This window comes from Ostrinia furnacalis, unplaced genomic scaffold, assembly GCF_004193835.3.
Source record: "Ostrinia furnacalis isolate ACB-3 unplaced genomic scaffold, ASM419383v2 OfSCF4231, whole genome shotgun sequence".
NCBI classification, from domain to species: Eukaryota; Metazoa; Arthropoda; class Insecta; order Lepidoptera; family Crambidae; genus Ostrinia; species Ostrinia furnacalis.
In genome coordinates, this window is record NW_021134470.1 from 19,926 (window position 1) to 35,207 (window position 15,282).

The 15,282-nt window shown below is 37.6% G+C and overlaps 1 protein-coding gene across 1 annotated transcript; it reads left to right on the forward strand.

Moving 5' to 3' along the window:
- Positions 1-110: 110 nt before the first annotated feature.
- Positions 111-2,696, forward strand: temp (protein prenyltransferase alpha subunit repeat-containing protein tempura). Its single transcript, XM_028313331.1, has 4 exons — positions 111-321; positions 418-812; positions 929-1,920; positions 2,441-2,696. The coding sequence occupies exons 1-3, from the start codon at positions 242-244 to the stop codon at positions 1,792-1,794; spliced, it is 1,341 nt and encodes a 446-aa protein (XP_028169132.1). The 5' UTR covers positions 111-241; the 3' UTR covers positions 1,795-1,920; positions 2,441-2,696.
- The last annotated feature ends 12,586 nt before the right edge of the window (positions 2,697-15,282 follow it).

Below are 15,282 nucleotides of genomic sequence, written 5' to 3' on the forward strand. Positions count from 1 at the left end.
CCATTACATAAAATAACAAAAACAATAAAAAAATGTATAGTTTAGAAATCTTTGCCAGTAATGCAGTAAAGCACATCTGCTGTCAAGTCAGTCTGTCACTGTCACAAAAGTTGTCAATGTCAGATGTTTTGATTTTTGAGCGAGATTAAATCGAGGAATTAATTAATTTATTAGTTTATTACAGGTTTCTCAACTAAATAATTGATGTAGTTTCAAGTTAATATAGTTGTGAACCGGCTACATGATGGACGAAGATAAATTCGCTCTGGTTGAAAAAATCATAAAAGACGTGGACAATGTTATGATGAAAAATGCTGACTTGTAAATATTTACTGAAATTGGGCTATATTCCAACTGTTAGATGTTAGATGTTTGCAAGACAAAGAAAACTTAATAATCATTGTTTATCCGTTCCAGATACGCATTTGACATTGTGCCCGCCGAAGCGAATTTTTGCAACAAATCGCCTGTCCTACATTTGTATAATTGCCTGGGGCTGGAGTCGTGGTGCGTGAAGCATGTGTATATGTACTGCTATTCAGAGCTCATGGATAAATACTTCGCGAAGCTAAAACGCAAGGCCCTGAAGCCATCATCAATAAACTGTGAGAGGCTAACTAGGTTACTTAACCTAACTCTACTCATCAACCCTGAGCTGACATCTTTGTGGAACAAGAGACGCGAAATGGTCCTAAAATCTTTTCTAGAAAAGACAAATGAATTACAATTTACTAGACTTGTACTCTCAAGAAAACCCAAGTGCAATGATGCTTTCTCTTATCGAAGATGGATTTTGGAAGCTATTTTAAAAGGTGAGGTGTTAATTTATTTATTATTATTAAAGTATTTTGATGTTGCTATTACTTTGTAACTTCATTTTATAACAATATTTCATTATTTGAATGAATTATTGGTTTTTATGTTGCAGATGACACATTGCAGAGCAATTTTATTGATAATCTCATAACTACAGAACTTCAAATATGTGAGTTGGCTTCAGACAAGAGTCCCAACAACTACCACAGCTGGAATCACCGCATCTGGGTTGTAAACAAACTCAAATCTATCAAAAACTTTGACTTACACTTCCTTTACATCAAGGAGTATGAATTTTCAGAGAGATGGACATCCAAACATGTGTCAGATTATAGTTGTTTTCACTACAGACAGTTTTGCATTAAAAATATATTTTTAATAAATTCTGACCGATGGCATTCCTTTGAAAATACTATCAATTGTAATTTAAGGAAGAGTTTTGTCAGGATACTGTCAGATAACTTCCCCAACGATGTAACTATTCAGGCTTCTGAAGATGACCTGTTGTCATATTCAGAGGAGAATTTAGTCAATCTACTTCTTTGTTATACAAGCAAGACATGCGGTTGTGCTATGGACCATGTTCAGGTGTGTAGGAAACTAGAGATTTTATTTCACGAGTTGGTGTTGAATAGTGAGTTGTTAAGGTTTTATAAGTATCATGAAACAATGTGGTATCATAGAAGGTTTGTGGTGCATGAAATAATGAGTATAATGTATGATCACTTTGGTGTGGCCAGACAGAATGGAGCTTTAGTCAAGGGAAGCTGTGGAGTGTGTAGTGTGGACGAATCCAGGCAAAAACAAGCTAAGATTGTAAGGTATGATAGCAATCGTATCTATTCCAGTGTTCTATTCAATATCTTAAGGAATCTTGAGAATAAGTTTGTTGAAGAGAGGCAGAAAGATGACGACAATTATGCATGTAGGCATGAAAAATACTTGAGATTTGTTGAGGGTCTTAACAATGTGATGTGATTTTTATGAATGAAAATTTTAAAATTATATGCAAATTAAATAATGTTTATCTACATTTATAAAAAGATATTCATAAAAATCTCTTTAATACTCTTGGATATTGCTGCCTATAACAATGATTGCAAATACACTCGACAGCAAATAAATCGCACTTCCCGCGACGCGAACTTTAAAGATTTTCTTTTGACGCAATCATGGTGCCCCAACAATATTGGTGTTATTTGAAAGCCCAATAAATATCCTTAAAGAAAAACACATTTAATTTTTTAATAAATGATTAACATATACCATAAATGTGACTTGAAAAAAGACCTCACTTTGGGCTCACCTCTGGGGTCAATTAGACCAAATTTTATGGTTATAAAACCAAATAATGATCACACGTGTCCTCTTTAACAGATGGATAGCGATTAATCCCAACTTAACAGTTTTATAGCCATCAAATTTGGCTCAAGCGTAACTACCTATTTTTTGAAGAAGTGACCCTGGATCCTTCAAAAGACACATTTTTGGGGTAAAAACCTTTCTTTTAATGAAATGAAGTTTAGAACTAGGCTTTTAAATGGTGCCAATATTGGTAGGAAGTGGGGATGCATACGTTTGAAAGTGCTTGTCGCGGGAGGTGCGATTTATTTGCTGTAGAGTGTATAATAAAGTGATCCAAAGCAGCATTGTCTGTAAAAAACTGTACTGTAATATTATGTATTTTAAATATATTTCCATTTGCATTTTTATATAATGTACACATCATTATGAATGAAGTAATAAATGACGGAGCTAGATGATTTTAGATAGGATAGGTGAGAATGTATAAAAATAGATTTCACCAAATTCTTTATTCTAAGTAGTTGAGCTAGTTTGTATCTAATTTGTTTTGTTTGTTTTTACCAATATTTATTTATGCAGAATAGACATAAAAAGACATGTTTTGTATAACAATAAAAGCTGTCCATTATACATTTTTGTTATTTACAATTTAAATAACCCTTATTTTATTTAAAACAGTTTTGGTAGGTGGTCTATGTTCGTTTATTTTATGTTCGTGTCTTTTATGTTTGTTTGATGTTATGAAAGCACGGGCTCTTTTGACAACAAAAACAAAGCTCGAACCGGTGATATTTTTTTGAGGTGCGACTATGATAAGCTCCTTCACATTTAGCCTAGGCGCAGACCATCGATTTTTCGTCGGCCGATAGTTTAGTCGGTATAGGTATGTATGGAAGTGCGCACATTACACCGATTTGATTTGGCCGATTCTTCATACAAATTAAAATCGGGCCTACCAACTATCAGCCAACTAAAAATCGGTGGTCTGCGCCTAGTCTTAGGCGACTTTAGCAGAGCGACTGTCGTGCTACTCGTAAGGCTGGTTTAAGAATCACGCTGACGCAAGCCGACCGTCAGCGCTCACAGCCAAAATTTATGAAGAGTCGGCGCCGAGCGATCAGAATCACTCAGGAACGTTCTCTTCAATTACATACATTTTGATTTGTCAGCGCCGACGATCAGCGAGCGGTCAGCGCGATTCTAAAACCAGCCTTATACATGACAGCGCGGCAGCGGAATTTTTAATTTGAATCTGCAGTCGTGCTGCCGCCGCACAATTTGCGACATAATGTGAAGGCGCTCTAACGCATTTTTTTAATTAACGGTTAATTATTGTCTTACAGGCTATATTACAGTTGGAGGCTGAGATTACCATAAGTCTTTGTAAGCCGTCCGTATTTATCAAGTTATTGGTAGGATAGAAAATTAAGCAGTAGCAAACAAGTTACATAGGTATTACTGTTCTATCGTTGGAACATTATGTTTTATCAATAGCTTTCAGGCTGAACACAGAGGATACCTCATAGTGACGTATAGCGTGCTTTAGGCGGGCTCTATATCAAAATTTGTTGGAGGCTCCATCCAAAAGTCATTTTTGCTTAGGTACTCTGATTAATCCGAAAAATTCCGGCTCTGGGGCCCCGTATCATTGATACGGCTGATACAGCAGCGGTAGCTACGTCCCTGGTACCTCATTTTCGATATTATTGGCACTAATTATAAATCTATGATTCATGTGTTCAATGACAGGGCGGTAAACTTGATTTTGATTTCAGTGTGTATCAAAAATACTTTTTATCAATGTCCAATATTAAATTTAATGTCAACCTTGCTTACAAAATTTTATGAAAAGGAGTATGTCGCAGCAATTCGTAGTGATTTATTGGTGCTACGAGCGAACTGCATAGAATCATTAATTTCGGTTACGGTGCTACGGTGCTACTCTACGGGGTACGATGCTACGGTGCTATAGCTACGGGGTACAGCTACGATGCTACGGCTACGGCGCTACGGCAATGGCGTAGGTACGTGTTACTCGGGTACAAAAGAAATCGTAGCAAGAAATTATGCCTTTCGTGTGAAATTTGAATCGGTTATGTAGACTGTTTTTATTGTTTATTAGTTTTAGTACAATAAAAAATATTATTGAAAAAAAATTCCCAATAATCTTATTTTTGAGAAAGTTTGAGCGTTGTTGGATAGATGGATGGATATTTGTTGCTTTTTCACGCAAAAAATACTGAACGGATTTTGTTAAAACTTTACAGTAGGCCTATTTTATATTGTTTGTACTTCAGAATTATAAATTGACGCAAGTTAAGCCGCGAAAGCTAGTCTTAAAATTTTTATTATATAATTTACTTAATTTTTGTATTCTATTTATTTATTTTAAAGAATATAAAAACGTTGTAAACATACATACTTATTATTGTTATAGTATGTTACTACAATGTTAAATCGTTATCTTACTACGAGTAATACACCACTAAATTTTTATCACCGAAAAAATTTTAACAGGTTATGTAGAAATGTGTGAAAAATTTAAAGCAAAAGAAAAATAAATGTTTTTCGTAAAGTTAATTTTTTTATTACATTTTCTTTAGTCCATATTTTACGCGTCACAGCTGGGTCACTCCCATGAAGCTAAAGATAAAAATGGAGGCCAGACTTAGAATACCTACTTGAAGCACAACCTATGTATCACTATCTCGCTCTCTGTGGGCAGGCTCTCTCTTTCTAAGTAGGGTAACCTTTTATTTATTTTTCTCAGGACGACAAAGACTGATTTACGTTTAAACAGTGTGTCTTGATAAAGTGCACTTAATATGATTATGAAAAAAGGTTTTCGATGTTTTTGTTTTAAGATGAATTACAACATTAAGAAAGTGTAAAGGCATCGAAAACTGTGGATATTTGATAGAAAACAGATTTTAATTTGGCAGTTGACAGACGGATTTGGATATGGATTGATTACAGTAAACGGCCGTAGAAAACATTATGCAAAATTAGATAAGTAAGGTCCCACAGAAAGTCCCAGATATATCCTCAATATGGTCATACTACTTCAAAATGTCTTATAGAAACAAAAATTTTAAATTTGCTCAAAGTCAATGAAACTCAATGTAAAATCTTCTTTTTCTTGACATATGTAACATTTAATAATAAGTTTAAATACTGGTAAAACGTTTTAGGAAGTAATTACTGTGAAAATACAAAGAAATATGTTAACAATGATCCACTGTCAGAAATCACGAAATAAACACATACGCGTGGAATTTTATATCACTTCCAGGACAACACGAACTACCGCAACCACGCACTATACAATTTTGCACCATTTCTTCAGACAAAACAATGATAAGGTCCCTTGAAAAATCTCAAACGAAATCAACTGCATAGTAAACAACCGCCATGATGGGCCGGATTCGGCCGATGTTGCCACATTACCGATACCTCAGAAATTGGGATTGTAATTCCCTGATTCGCCAACACATTAAGCCTAAATGGCCGACAATTTTGTGATTTTTTATTTAACTAGGTAATCTAAGTTTCAAATATAAATTATTTATTTATTTAACTTCTTATTTGGTTAGTGAATTGGCTATTTCGAAGAATTTACAAGGAGATTTAAATAAGAAGATAGCAATACTACAGTTCACACTAAAAAGAGAGGTAGGGCCACAGTATTTGACTCAAGTTTTGTTCCCAACTTTGCCCTCCATTTTTATCTGTAGCTTCATGGTCACTCCGCTGCTCGCTAGAGTAGTCGTACGCGCTCGCACGTTGCATCGATCTGTCTGTCTCGCTCACGCCTCGACCACGCTTCCAGTGTTATTATTACATACATAGCTAATTTAGATCATTTTGAATTCTAATAAGTGTTACATTATCGTACGTAAATAGTGCTAGCGACGCGTGTGTCAATAAATTACCAATTTTAGGAGGATATTTTGAGTCACTTTATTTTACTTTTTTTTTTGCACAAATGGAATCAGTATCAATAACTCATTACCCAGAATTTTTTTTTTCGGTGATTAAAATTTAGTGGTGTATATCATTAGACTTGTATTTGTTTACTCGTACGAACCTCGCTAAAAATAGTAATACTGCGATAGCTATCACAACACTTGTAAAGCTATTAATCAAAAGCTATTCAGTCAATTGAACATTAACCCCGATTGAAAACAAATACGTAGTCATAGTAACTCCCGTCCGCCATTTTACAAGGTTGCAAACGTTGACACCACGACATACATTTGAGTACGGCAGAGTACACGCAGCTGCATACGCATTACGCATCGGCACCGGCCAACTTACGCCGATGTGGGTCAGGAGGCTCGTATGGGGTGCCCCCATCAAAAATCCCCCTGAAATCAGAAACATCCGAACGTGAAACCACTCTGTGCTGGATTCCGAACTTTACGACTGGATCTCAAGGTAGCTTTTCGATTCTGGAAACAAAATCCGTGTTACTTTCTGAAGCACGTGTCTCTACGTGACGTCACGGACGTCGCGCGTTCGCGGGTTCGTTCTAGATCGATATTCGTACGCGAGCTCGGAGGCGTTCGGGCGCGCTCGGCGCCGTGAGGTTCGCGACACCACGTGCTAGTTACGTAACAATGATGGGCGCAAGGTACAACTCATTGACAAAGATTATTTGTGTAACGAAGCCTTGCTGTGTACAAGCGGACCTTGGCTATGCACCTAGTCTTTACACGTACATAACAATGCACACAAACGCTAAGCTGTTTCCGTTGAAAACTTAATGGTATTACATTACCTACCTACTTAAATGATACTAATATTCTTTTTATCTTTTTTCAGGAAACTTTTAGCTGTTATTAGTTCTTAAAGAGCAATTGTTAACATCGATGTTATTTAGAAAAAGCAATGTCCCGCATGAATAAAAGTGAGCTAGTAATTCGTTTATCTATCGATAAAGAAACAATAAAGAATTACAGTCGTTATACGGCATGGCATTTAAGATTCTTATCTCGTAGATTGCTCCGCGGGCGGTTGAGGATGCGAATTGAACGTGTGAGACCGCGAAAGGCTTATGAGAACATTCCGAGCTCGCCTAGAAATCTCTGACACTAGGTAATATTACTCTTTATTAGACTTTAGTACTTCACGCTGAATACGAAATCGGTATAAGTATGATCATGGCTAGAATGTCTTGCATCCATATTAGTAACGTTGACACGTTATAAATTCTGAAAAGAAGGTTACTGGATTAGCTCCACACCAAGTTGGGCGCCAGATTGAAATAATGGCGCCCAACATGGGGTTTAGCTCGACCTAGTATTACAGTTTGCGAATTATGCTTCAATTCAGCTGCACTAAAGTTAAACTTTATGCGGACAGCTGGAAAGGAATATGCAATTGCTTCCGAGGCTAACGCAATACGTAGAATTTTATTTTATAGAGTGATTTTCGTAAGACGTAGCTATTTTGTTTTATTACACATAGTAATTCGAAAACATTAACATCATAATAAAGTTATGTTATCCTTTACAAAGACTTCAACATATAAATTGGAACGAAGACTAGGAAGCGAGTAAAGCTAGTTACTGAAAGTACAAAAGGCTGTTTGTACAACGTTTTGTGCCGAAAGTTCTCGGAAATCGCAACAAAGTCCGAGCGGGGCGCCGGCGGGCGCGCCGAGGCCAGGCTGGCTGCGATCACCAAAACTGCATCAGAAGGACTAGGGCAGTGCAATAATTGCATCAAGTTTAACCGGGACCGATCGATGTGAGGGTATTTACCTCGCCGGGCGAAAATAATCCGGGTGCCGGTGATGTCAGAGGGAGTCGGGTGTGCGCAGGCGCGCGGCTTCGATGGCGGCCGGCGGGCGTCACTCGCCAGTCGGTCGGCGGGCGCGAGCGAGAGATGGCGCCCCGCGCCCGGTGCGGCCGGTGAGGCGCCGGCCCCGCCGACCGCCCCGGTCGACGGGCCAGCCCAGCCGGGCCACGGGACGGGAGGCCCATGCCCACCATGTCCTTACTCAGCGTCACAGGTGTGTTGTGAAGTGACTGCGATACCCCATACAGCCTCGCTTTGGTCGTTATGGACGCTTGTAGTGTACAGGTATTTATGGTGGTAAAGGCTCGGCAGCATTAAAAGCCTGTATTGCGATGGCAAAACATATAAAAATCTAGATAAGATTATATCAATGCATTTCGACCGACGATCGACACTTGCGTATAGGTTATGATACGGATTCCCGGGAAGTCGGTTCAATGCGTCAATAAGATATAAAAGATAAGTGAAGTTTGATTACCAATTTCGATAACTCCCGCCCAGTTTGTTTATTTTGTGTGGAAATATCGAAGGATTCCAGTCATATTTCCAATATTTTCGATCTCGCAACAAAGGTCTCGGGTCGAGCGATATTTTAGCGGCACGCGCTCGGTATTTTCACTCGGATATGTTGTATCGTTCAAATTGTTTTGGCTTCTAACTTTGTTGTTAATCTTAGTTTATGTAAACAAACAGGAAAAGGTGTTATGATCAAAAAGTTCAGTTAACAGCTATTTTTATTTAATGAATTGAAACTTTTTGCACAGAGAGCCTTTTTGATTTAAACAACCTTCATTAAGTGTAAGTAATGCCTTTCATTACTACATATTGTAAAACAGGTAAGTGTAACAAATAATAATTACATAATCCAACTAATTACCGTACATATTTTGAATAAGCATTAGCATTACCGAGTCCTTTGTCTTTGATTTTTGCCGTAGCGAGCCCAAACGTAGCTACGTTAGTGCCTACCTATACCTTAGTTTGGTAGTAGGCAGGGCTCCGTCGAAGTCGAATGCAGGCGCAAGACGCCAACCGCACGCACTGTAAGCACCTACTTATTAGTAGTTATAACTATTACACGTTCCGCTCTATTTCATGCCAAATCTAGGGCGGGAGCTATGACCATAACAGAGACTTTAGCCAAGAATAACAGCGGCTACATAAATATATCACGGGTTATGGTTGTTCTCGTGAAACTGCTGCGTTGACCCTCTTCTTTTCAGGATTTATTTTATGTAAATTGTACTCAGAATGAGGAAGACTTTGTTAGAATTATAAGTATTTGGATGTTAATACTCTCTTAAGAGCGTTGTTGCGAACCTCTTTGCGTCCTTTGAATACTTTTTCCGTCTCGAAATTAAACTTAGTAATTTTATATTTCTTATTTAATTGTTCGCCCGTTTAGCCAGTCCTCTTAGATACTCGTAAATTCCGTATTTTAAGTGAAAACTTTTCAATATTACTAAAATATTTTGAAGTTTCAGTAGCATTAAGTCCGACACTTTCAGCAACATTAATTCTGCCAATCAATTGATTACATCTACTGCTGAAAACTAATTTATTAGGTAATGGTGTTTGAAAAAGTACTGTATAAAATAATATCCCAATCTGCCTTGAATGTCAATCAAAAACTTGGTAATTCATTTTTGGCGACGGATTCAAAGTTTAACGAATTCGGAATACTTTTAACAATTGGAAATGACTTTGTTATCATTCGCGAATGAAATTATTACTTACGAGGATTAGCATATAATACTTTGAGGGAATAAAGGAGAATTTAATAATCCAATCGACCAATTCTAGCTCTGTTTGTAACATTTAAGTATATGGCGTAGTGTGATATGTAAATATTTGTCGCACCTTTGACTATCTTTATTGCCTCAGACGACATGCAAGCTACACGGCATATGAAATTAGGGCAAGCGTTAACTAAAAGGCTAACAAAACAAATGAACGCGAGGCCTTCAGGTTTTTATTTCTAAGAATCTGACCAATTCGCGTTCGTATTCACGCGCCAATCGATTGCGTTCGCTTGTGCTCGGGAAACGGAGCGCACTAATCGACACACTTTGCCTACTTTAAATTAGTAGAGATTTCAAAATCTGAGTACAAATGGCGGCACGTTTTCGTTTGATGAGTTGGAAATAAGTCCGTCAAATTACTTGACGAACTTATTTTGTTGTAATAGATGTATTTTCCATAAGACTGATGTACTGCCTATGTTTTGCTGAAATAAGTGCAGCGATAAAAATTGAGAAATTTTGAATCTTTAGCATGTAATTTGGAAAACAACACCCTAAGCATTTATTTTATTAAAATAATAAATCTTTCGGCTGAAACGAACGAACGAACGAATAAATCTTAAATCTACTTACTTCTTTTTTGTACTGTTTTTTGTAAAAACTAAAACAGTGTCATAATTTCAGCGGTTTTAATAAAACACTGTCTATTTTCATCACACGTTAATCAGCAATTGATAGAGCGCGATAAAACATTTACTGGCTGAAACTATGAAGCACTATTTAAATGTTGTTGAATAGCTAAGCTATTTCCACAAGTCCGATCAAGTTGAATGCCCTGCCGGTACAGTTTGTTTATTTGCGAACCGATCGTTAGCGTTATTAGCGTACCTCAGGAAGCTCGCGGTATCGCCGTGCATCGCCCAATCGAATGCAGATTTAATGTCAGCTGCACTAGGTCTAATTTCGTGTAACATGAAAGTTCTATTGTAACACCGCGAAATTCTATTGGCCAGGTAAGCGCGGCCATTATCTTAATGTACGGGTCGAAGGTAATTTGGTTAGTTTGGACTAATTTCTCCTCGCCAGACAGATGCTCATCAGTCTAGCGAGAAGATCTCTTACCTACATCTCTATAAAGTATAACCGTTTTACTTTCTACATTAAAAATACATCTTGCAAAGAACACCCTTCGAAAAACTTTACCATTCTATGAATAACATTTGTATATAAAATTTTTAATTACTTCGCTCGCTCGCTTCAGCCGAAAGACGTCCACTGCTGGACAAAGGCCTCCCCCAAGGATTTCCACAAAGACCGGTCCTGCGCCGCTTGCATCCAGGTACTTCCCGCGACCTTCACCAGATCGTCGGTCCACCTAGTGGGAGGCCTGCCCTTTAATTACTTCACCACCTTAAAATCTGCAATGTAATAGCTTTTTCTTCTTCTTTCACGTTGCCTCACATTTTAATGGTCTGAAAAACACTATAATACCTACCAAAATACAACAAGCAGTAATAAAAAATGTGTCTTATGAATGAAGAACAACTGAATATGATATGTATAGCAAAGATCAACTTTAATATTCCAACAGAGAGGCAGCGGCTTTGTGTCCTAAGACCAGTCTTTGGGGGCGTATTTCCTACCCAGCGGATTATGGCACCGCGCCAGCCCACCTTAGGGCATGCGGACACTAGCGAACGCTCCAAACGAATCTTTAATCGGAGTTTCCAGGGTTAAGGCGGCGATACACATTCATTTATTTACTTTTGGTATGTTCAGGAACAGATTTCAAAACGCGGTTTATATGAGAACGTTGATAAAAGAAAGTGGTACCTACCTTATGCACTACAATTTATAGCTAAACACTTACTTACATAACATAGTGTTTTAGTCGTGAATTAATTTATTAGGTCTATTTGCCAGTAACTGGTATACTTGCCATACCAGTTCCCTGCACAAGCCACCAACTGTCATTCTGTATGTACGAGTATACGCCAACTGGCATGACTGTATCATTTATTTTCAATTATTTTTGATGAAATTAAAGGCATGAACGCAAATAGCATGCAAGTGTATCCCCATACCGCCTGCTACTTGCACAATGCACATGCCATTAAGAAGCATGCAAGCTAATTTTCTGTGTTACTGGCATGTGTATCACCGCCTTTACTCGTACGGCGACTCCTTAGAAATATTATTTATTGATTTCCTTTTCAAGGAGGTACAATATCGGGCCGATTAAAACAAAAGAAGCGGTCGGGTTATTATTTATTCTGAGGCTTTCATCGTACTACTTAAATTGTTTAAGCTTTGGACTACGATCGAATGGCGGAAGCTTTCAAATATCGGAGTAGGTACCTACTCGTTTAAGTGTTATCGAAAGTCAAGATTACCATAGTTTGGTATTTTGATTTTATTTATTTACTAGCGGCCGCCCGCGACTTCGTACGCGTGGATCCCGTTTTACCCCCTTCATCTATCTTACGCGGTTTAGATTTTATCATACAAATGTTTTTTCCCGCTAACTCCCGTTCCCGTGGGAATTTTGCAATATCCTGTTGTAACTAAGCTTTAAGTTTACTAAGGTACCTGCATGCCAAATTTCAAGCGTCTAACTTAAGCGGTTTAGATTTTTCATACAAAAGGATTTTCCCGCTAATTCCCGTTCCCGTAGGAATTCCTAAGTATACTATAACCTGCCCAGGAGTTTGAAGAATAATGGTACCAAGTTTCGTTAAAATCCGTCGAGTAGTTTTTGTTTCTATAAGGAACATACAGACAGACAGACAGACAGACAGACAGACAGACAAAAATTTTACTGATTGCATTTTTGGTATCAGTATCGATCACTAATCACCCCCTGATAGTTATTTTGAAAATATATTTCATGTACAGAATTGACCTCTCTACAGATTTATTATAAGTATAGATCATCATAAAAAAGAGATTCTATATTCAGTAGTATTGGCCATGTAATTATGTAGGTATGTTAAATGATACTTTCGCTAGGTGAGAAAAGCATTTCATCCGTCAGAATCACAGAGAAATGGAGGAAAAATTCATAGACTTCAAACATATTATCTTTCATAAACGTCACAAAACGATCAAACGTGTAACATGTTTGTGTGATTTATTTTTGAAATTGTATCTACCTACTCAAAAGTATCCACGATCTCCTTGTCGCATGCAACCCCTTGGCATTTCCTTGTCCTGCCCACAGGAGAGCCTCAAAGGCATGTACCTGCGTAGGCACAAAACTTTAGGGAGATATGCCTTAAATTATTCATTGCTGTAACTTCAAACAGATCTCGAGTATTCGCCAGTTTGAGGTACACTTTATGTTGCAACTTTGCCGAATTGATGTTCGCGTGATAAGGAATGACTTTTTTATTTCACTTATGACTTGCTAAGTTTATTGTTAGATAGTTTTTTTCAATGTTTCTCGTGGGATATGATAGAGTAACGGGTAAAACTGGCGTTTAATATTTAAAAACTGTTAACGTTTTAATTTTATCAGACTCAGAATCAAACTTGCTTTTGATAATTTGACCTAAGTACCTACACACAGAACACATGCAACGTTAATTTTCTTAATTTTGGATAGGCATCCTTACTATTAACGTCATATTTTTCATCAATACCTTTTTGAGAACTTTTTGCAAAGGCCCTTCCTAGTTTTCTTTAATGCAAATCCCTGACAAAATTTAAGCTTAAATTTACCATGAATTATTCTACACGTGTATAACATTATTACAGGCGACAGAAAGCGGCGACTTTAATTATTCTTAAAAACGTCCCGAAAAGTAATTTAACAGGTATAAAGTATTAGGTACCTACGTTTTCTCTGCAAAGTGTCAAAGACTAAAGATTTTCACCACGAACATGATTACTTGTCGGCTTATTCCGAATCGCGTGATCAAGCACCGTTTGATTTAGTATTAGATTTATAGATATTGCCCTGATGTTGCGCAATACTCTGTTCAATACATTACTTGGTCCGTGAATTCTGTCCCAACAATTGGGTCTTTGTTTTTTACTGAAGTCAGCAGTGAATTTTCGATCCCTGAACTCTAAGGCCATAACCTATTCTGGCTTGATTCATTTATAACGCCAACGTCTAATTTTCTAGTACACTTCTCTTGTAGCATTCAAGTGCATTACAAATTCTGTTTCGTTTTAAAACCTTCGTAGATTTTGTAGATGACCTGTTTAAAATAAAAGCATGTTGGTGATTCTTTGAGTGCTAGTTTTTGTTAGCTAAGTAATTAGTAGAGTCGCTGGAATAATTACTTACTCGAACATAGCACGTTATGCCTTACTATAAACAGGAAAAAACAGTTAACAGTCTTTTGAATTTGAATAAAATTTAACTATAAACACTAGGTTCCGCTATGTAATGTTATTTATCTATTTCCCGCGACTTTTATTCGAGTAGATTTCGATAACAAAGCTAAGATCAAAATCTATTCTATTTAATTTGATAGTAGTTTTTACGTGACAAAGTACCTAATAGACATGTCCTATCTTCAAAAACATTCCCGTTTATAAGTGCATTTTAATAATTATGTAGTTAGTCATATTTGAAAAGGCTGTCTAGAATCGTACTATTCATTCCTCACAAGATTACTCTAAACGCGGTAAAAAATTTAATGATAATAATTGTTTCTTCAGCCCAGGATGGTCTGATCGAAGAATAATTTCCGCATACAGCCTGCTTCTATGCACTTCACAGTGGCGGCACATCGCACGCCGTCATTCACGTGGCATGTGCCCGCATGACATACAAACAGCTCGGTCTGGCTCAAAATATGAGCGCTAGCGGGTGGATTCTGTAGTTTTTCCAGCTAAGGACTGGAATTCGTTGCTGCTGTCTTTCTATAATATGGGCTTTTTCAAGGCGAGAGTGGATAAGCACTTTCAGGAGAGATATGTACACCTGTACCATCCTAGACAGCATCTCACATAACGTCAGGTGCGATTGCGGTAAAAAAACTGCCTGTGCTGCAGAAAAAAAATTGTAACTGCTCGGAGGCAGCTGGAGATCCTTGGTTAGATTTCTAGAAGGTGTACGAATTACCTATCAAAGATTTCCCTTCATGTTCGTTCGTTCGTTCGTTTCAGCCAAATGACGTCCACTGCTGGACAAAGGCCTCCCCCAAGGATTTCCACAATGAACGGTCCTGCGCTGCCCGCATCCAGGCTCTTCCCGCGACCTTTACCAGATCGTCGGTCCACCTAGTAGGAGGCCTGCCCTTCATGTTAGTTCCTTCTTTTTATTTAATTTTATATTGCTCAATCGGATCGACAGCTTAACTTTCCGAAGCCAGAATCATATAGATACTTACTTCTTCTTGGGCAATCAGGTTGATTCAACAAATAAACTAAAAACAAATGCACGAAGTCAAAGTCCAAACTTTTATTGCATTTTCATGAATATTACGTAAGATTGTGCAATCACAACCATTCATAGTATGAAATCACGTGTGACGCGTATGCGTAATTCTACATATGTTTGTATTTTATAATTGATTTTTCAATGTATTTGTCCAACCTGGGAATTGAAACCCCAGCTCAAAAAAGTCCAACTTTTCAGCCCCACGATGGTCCCCTTAGTTTA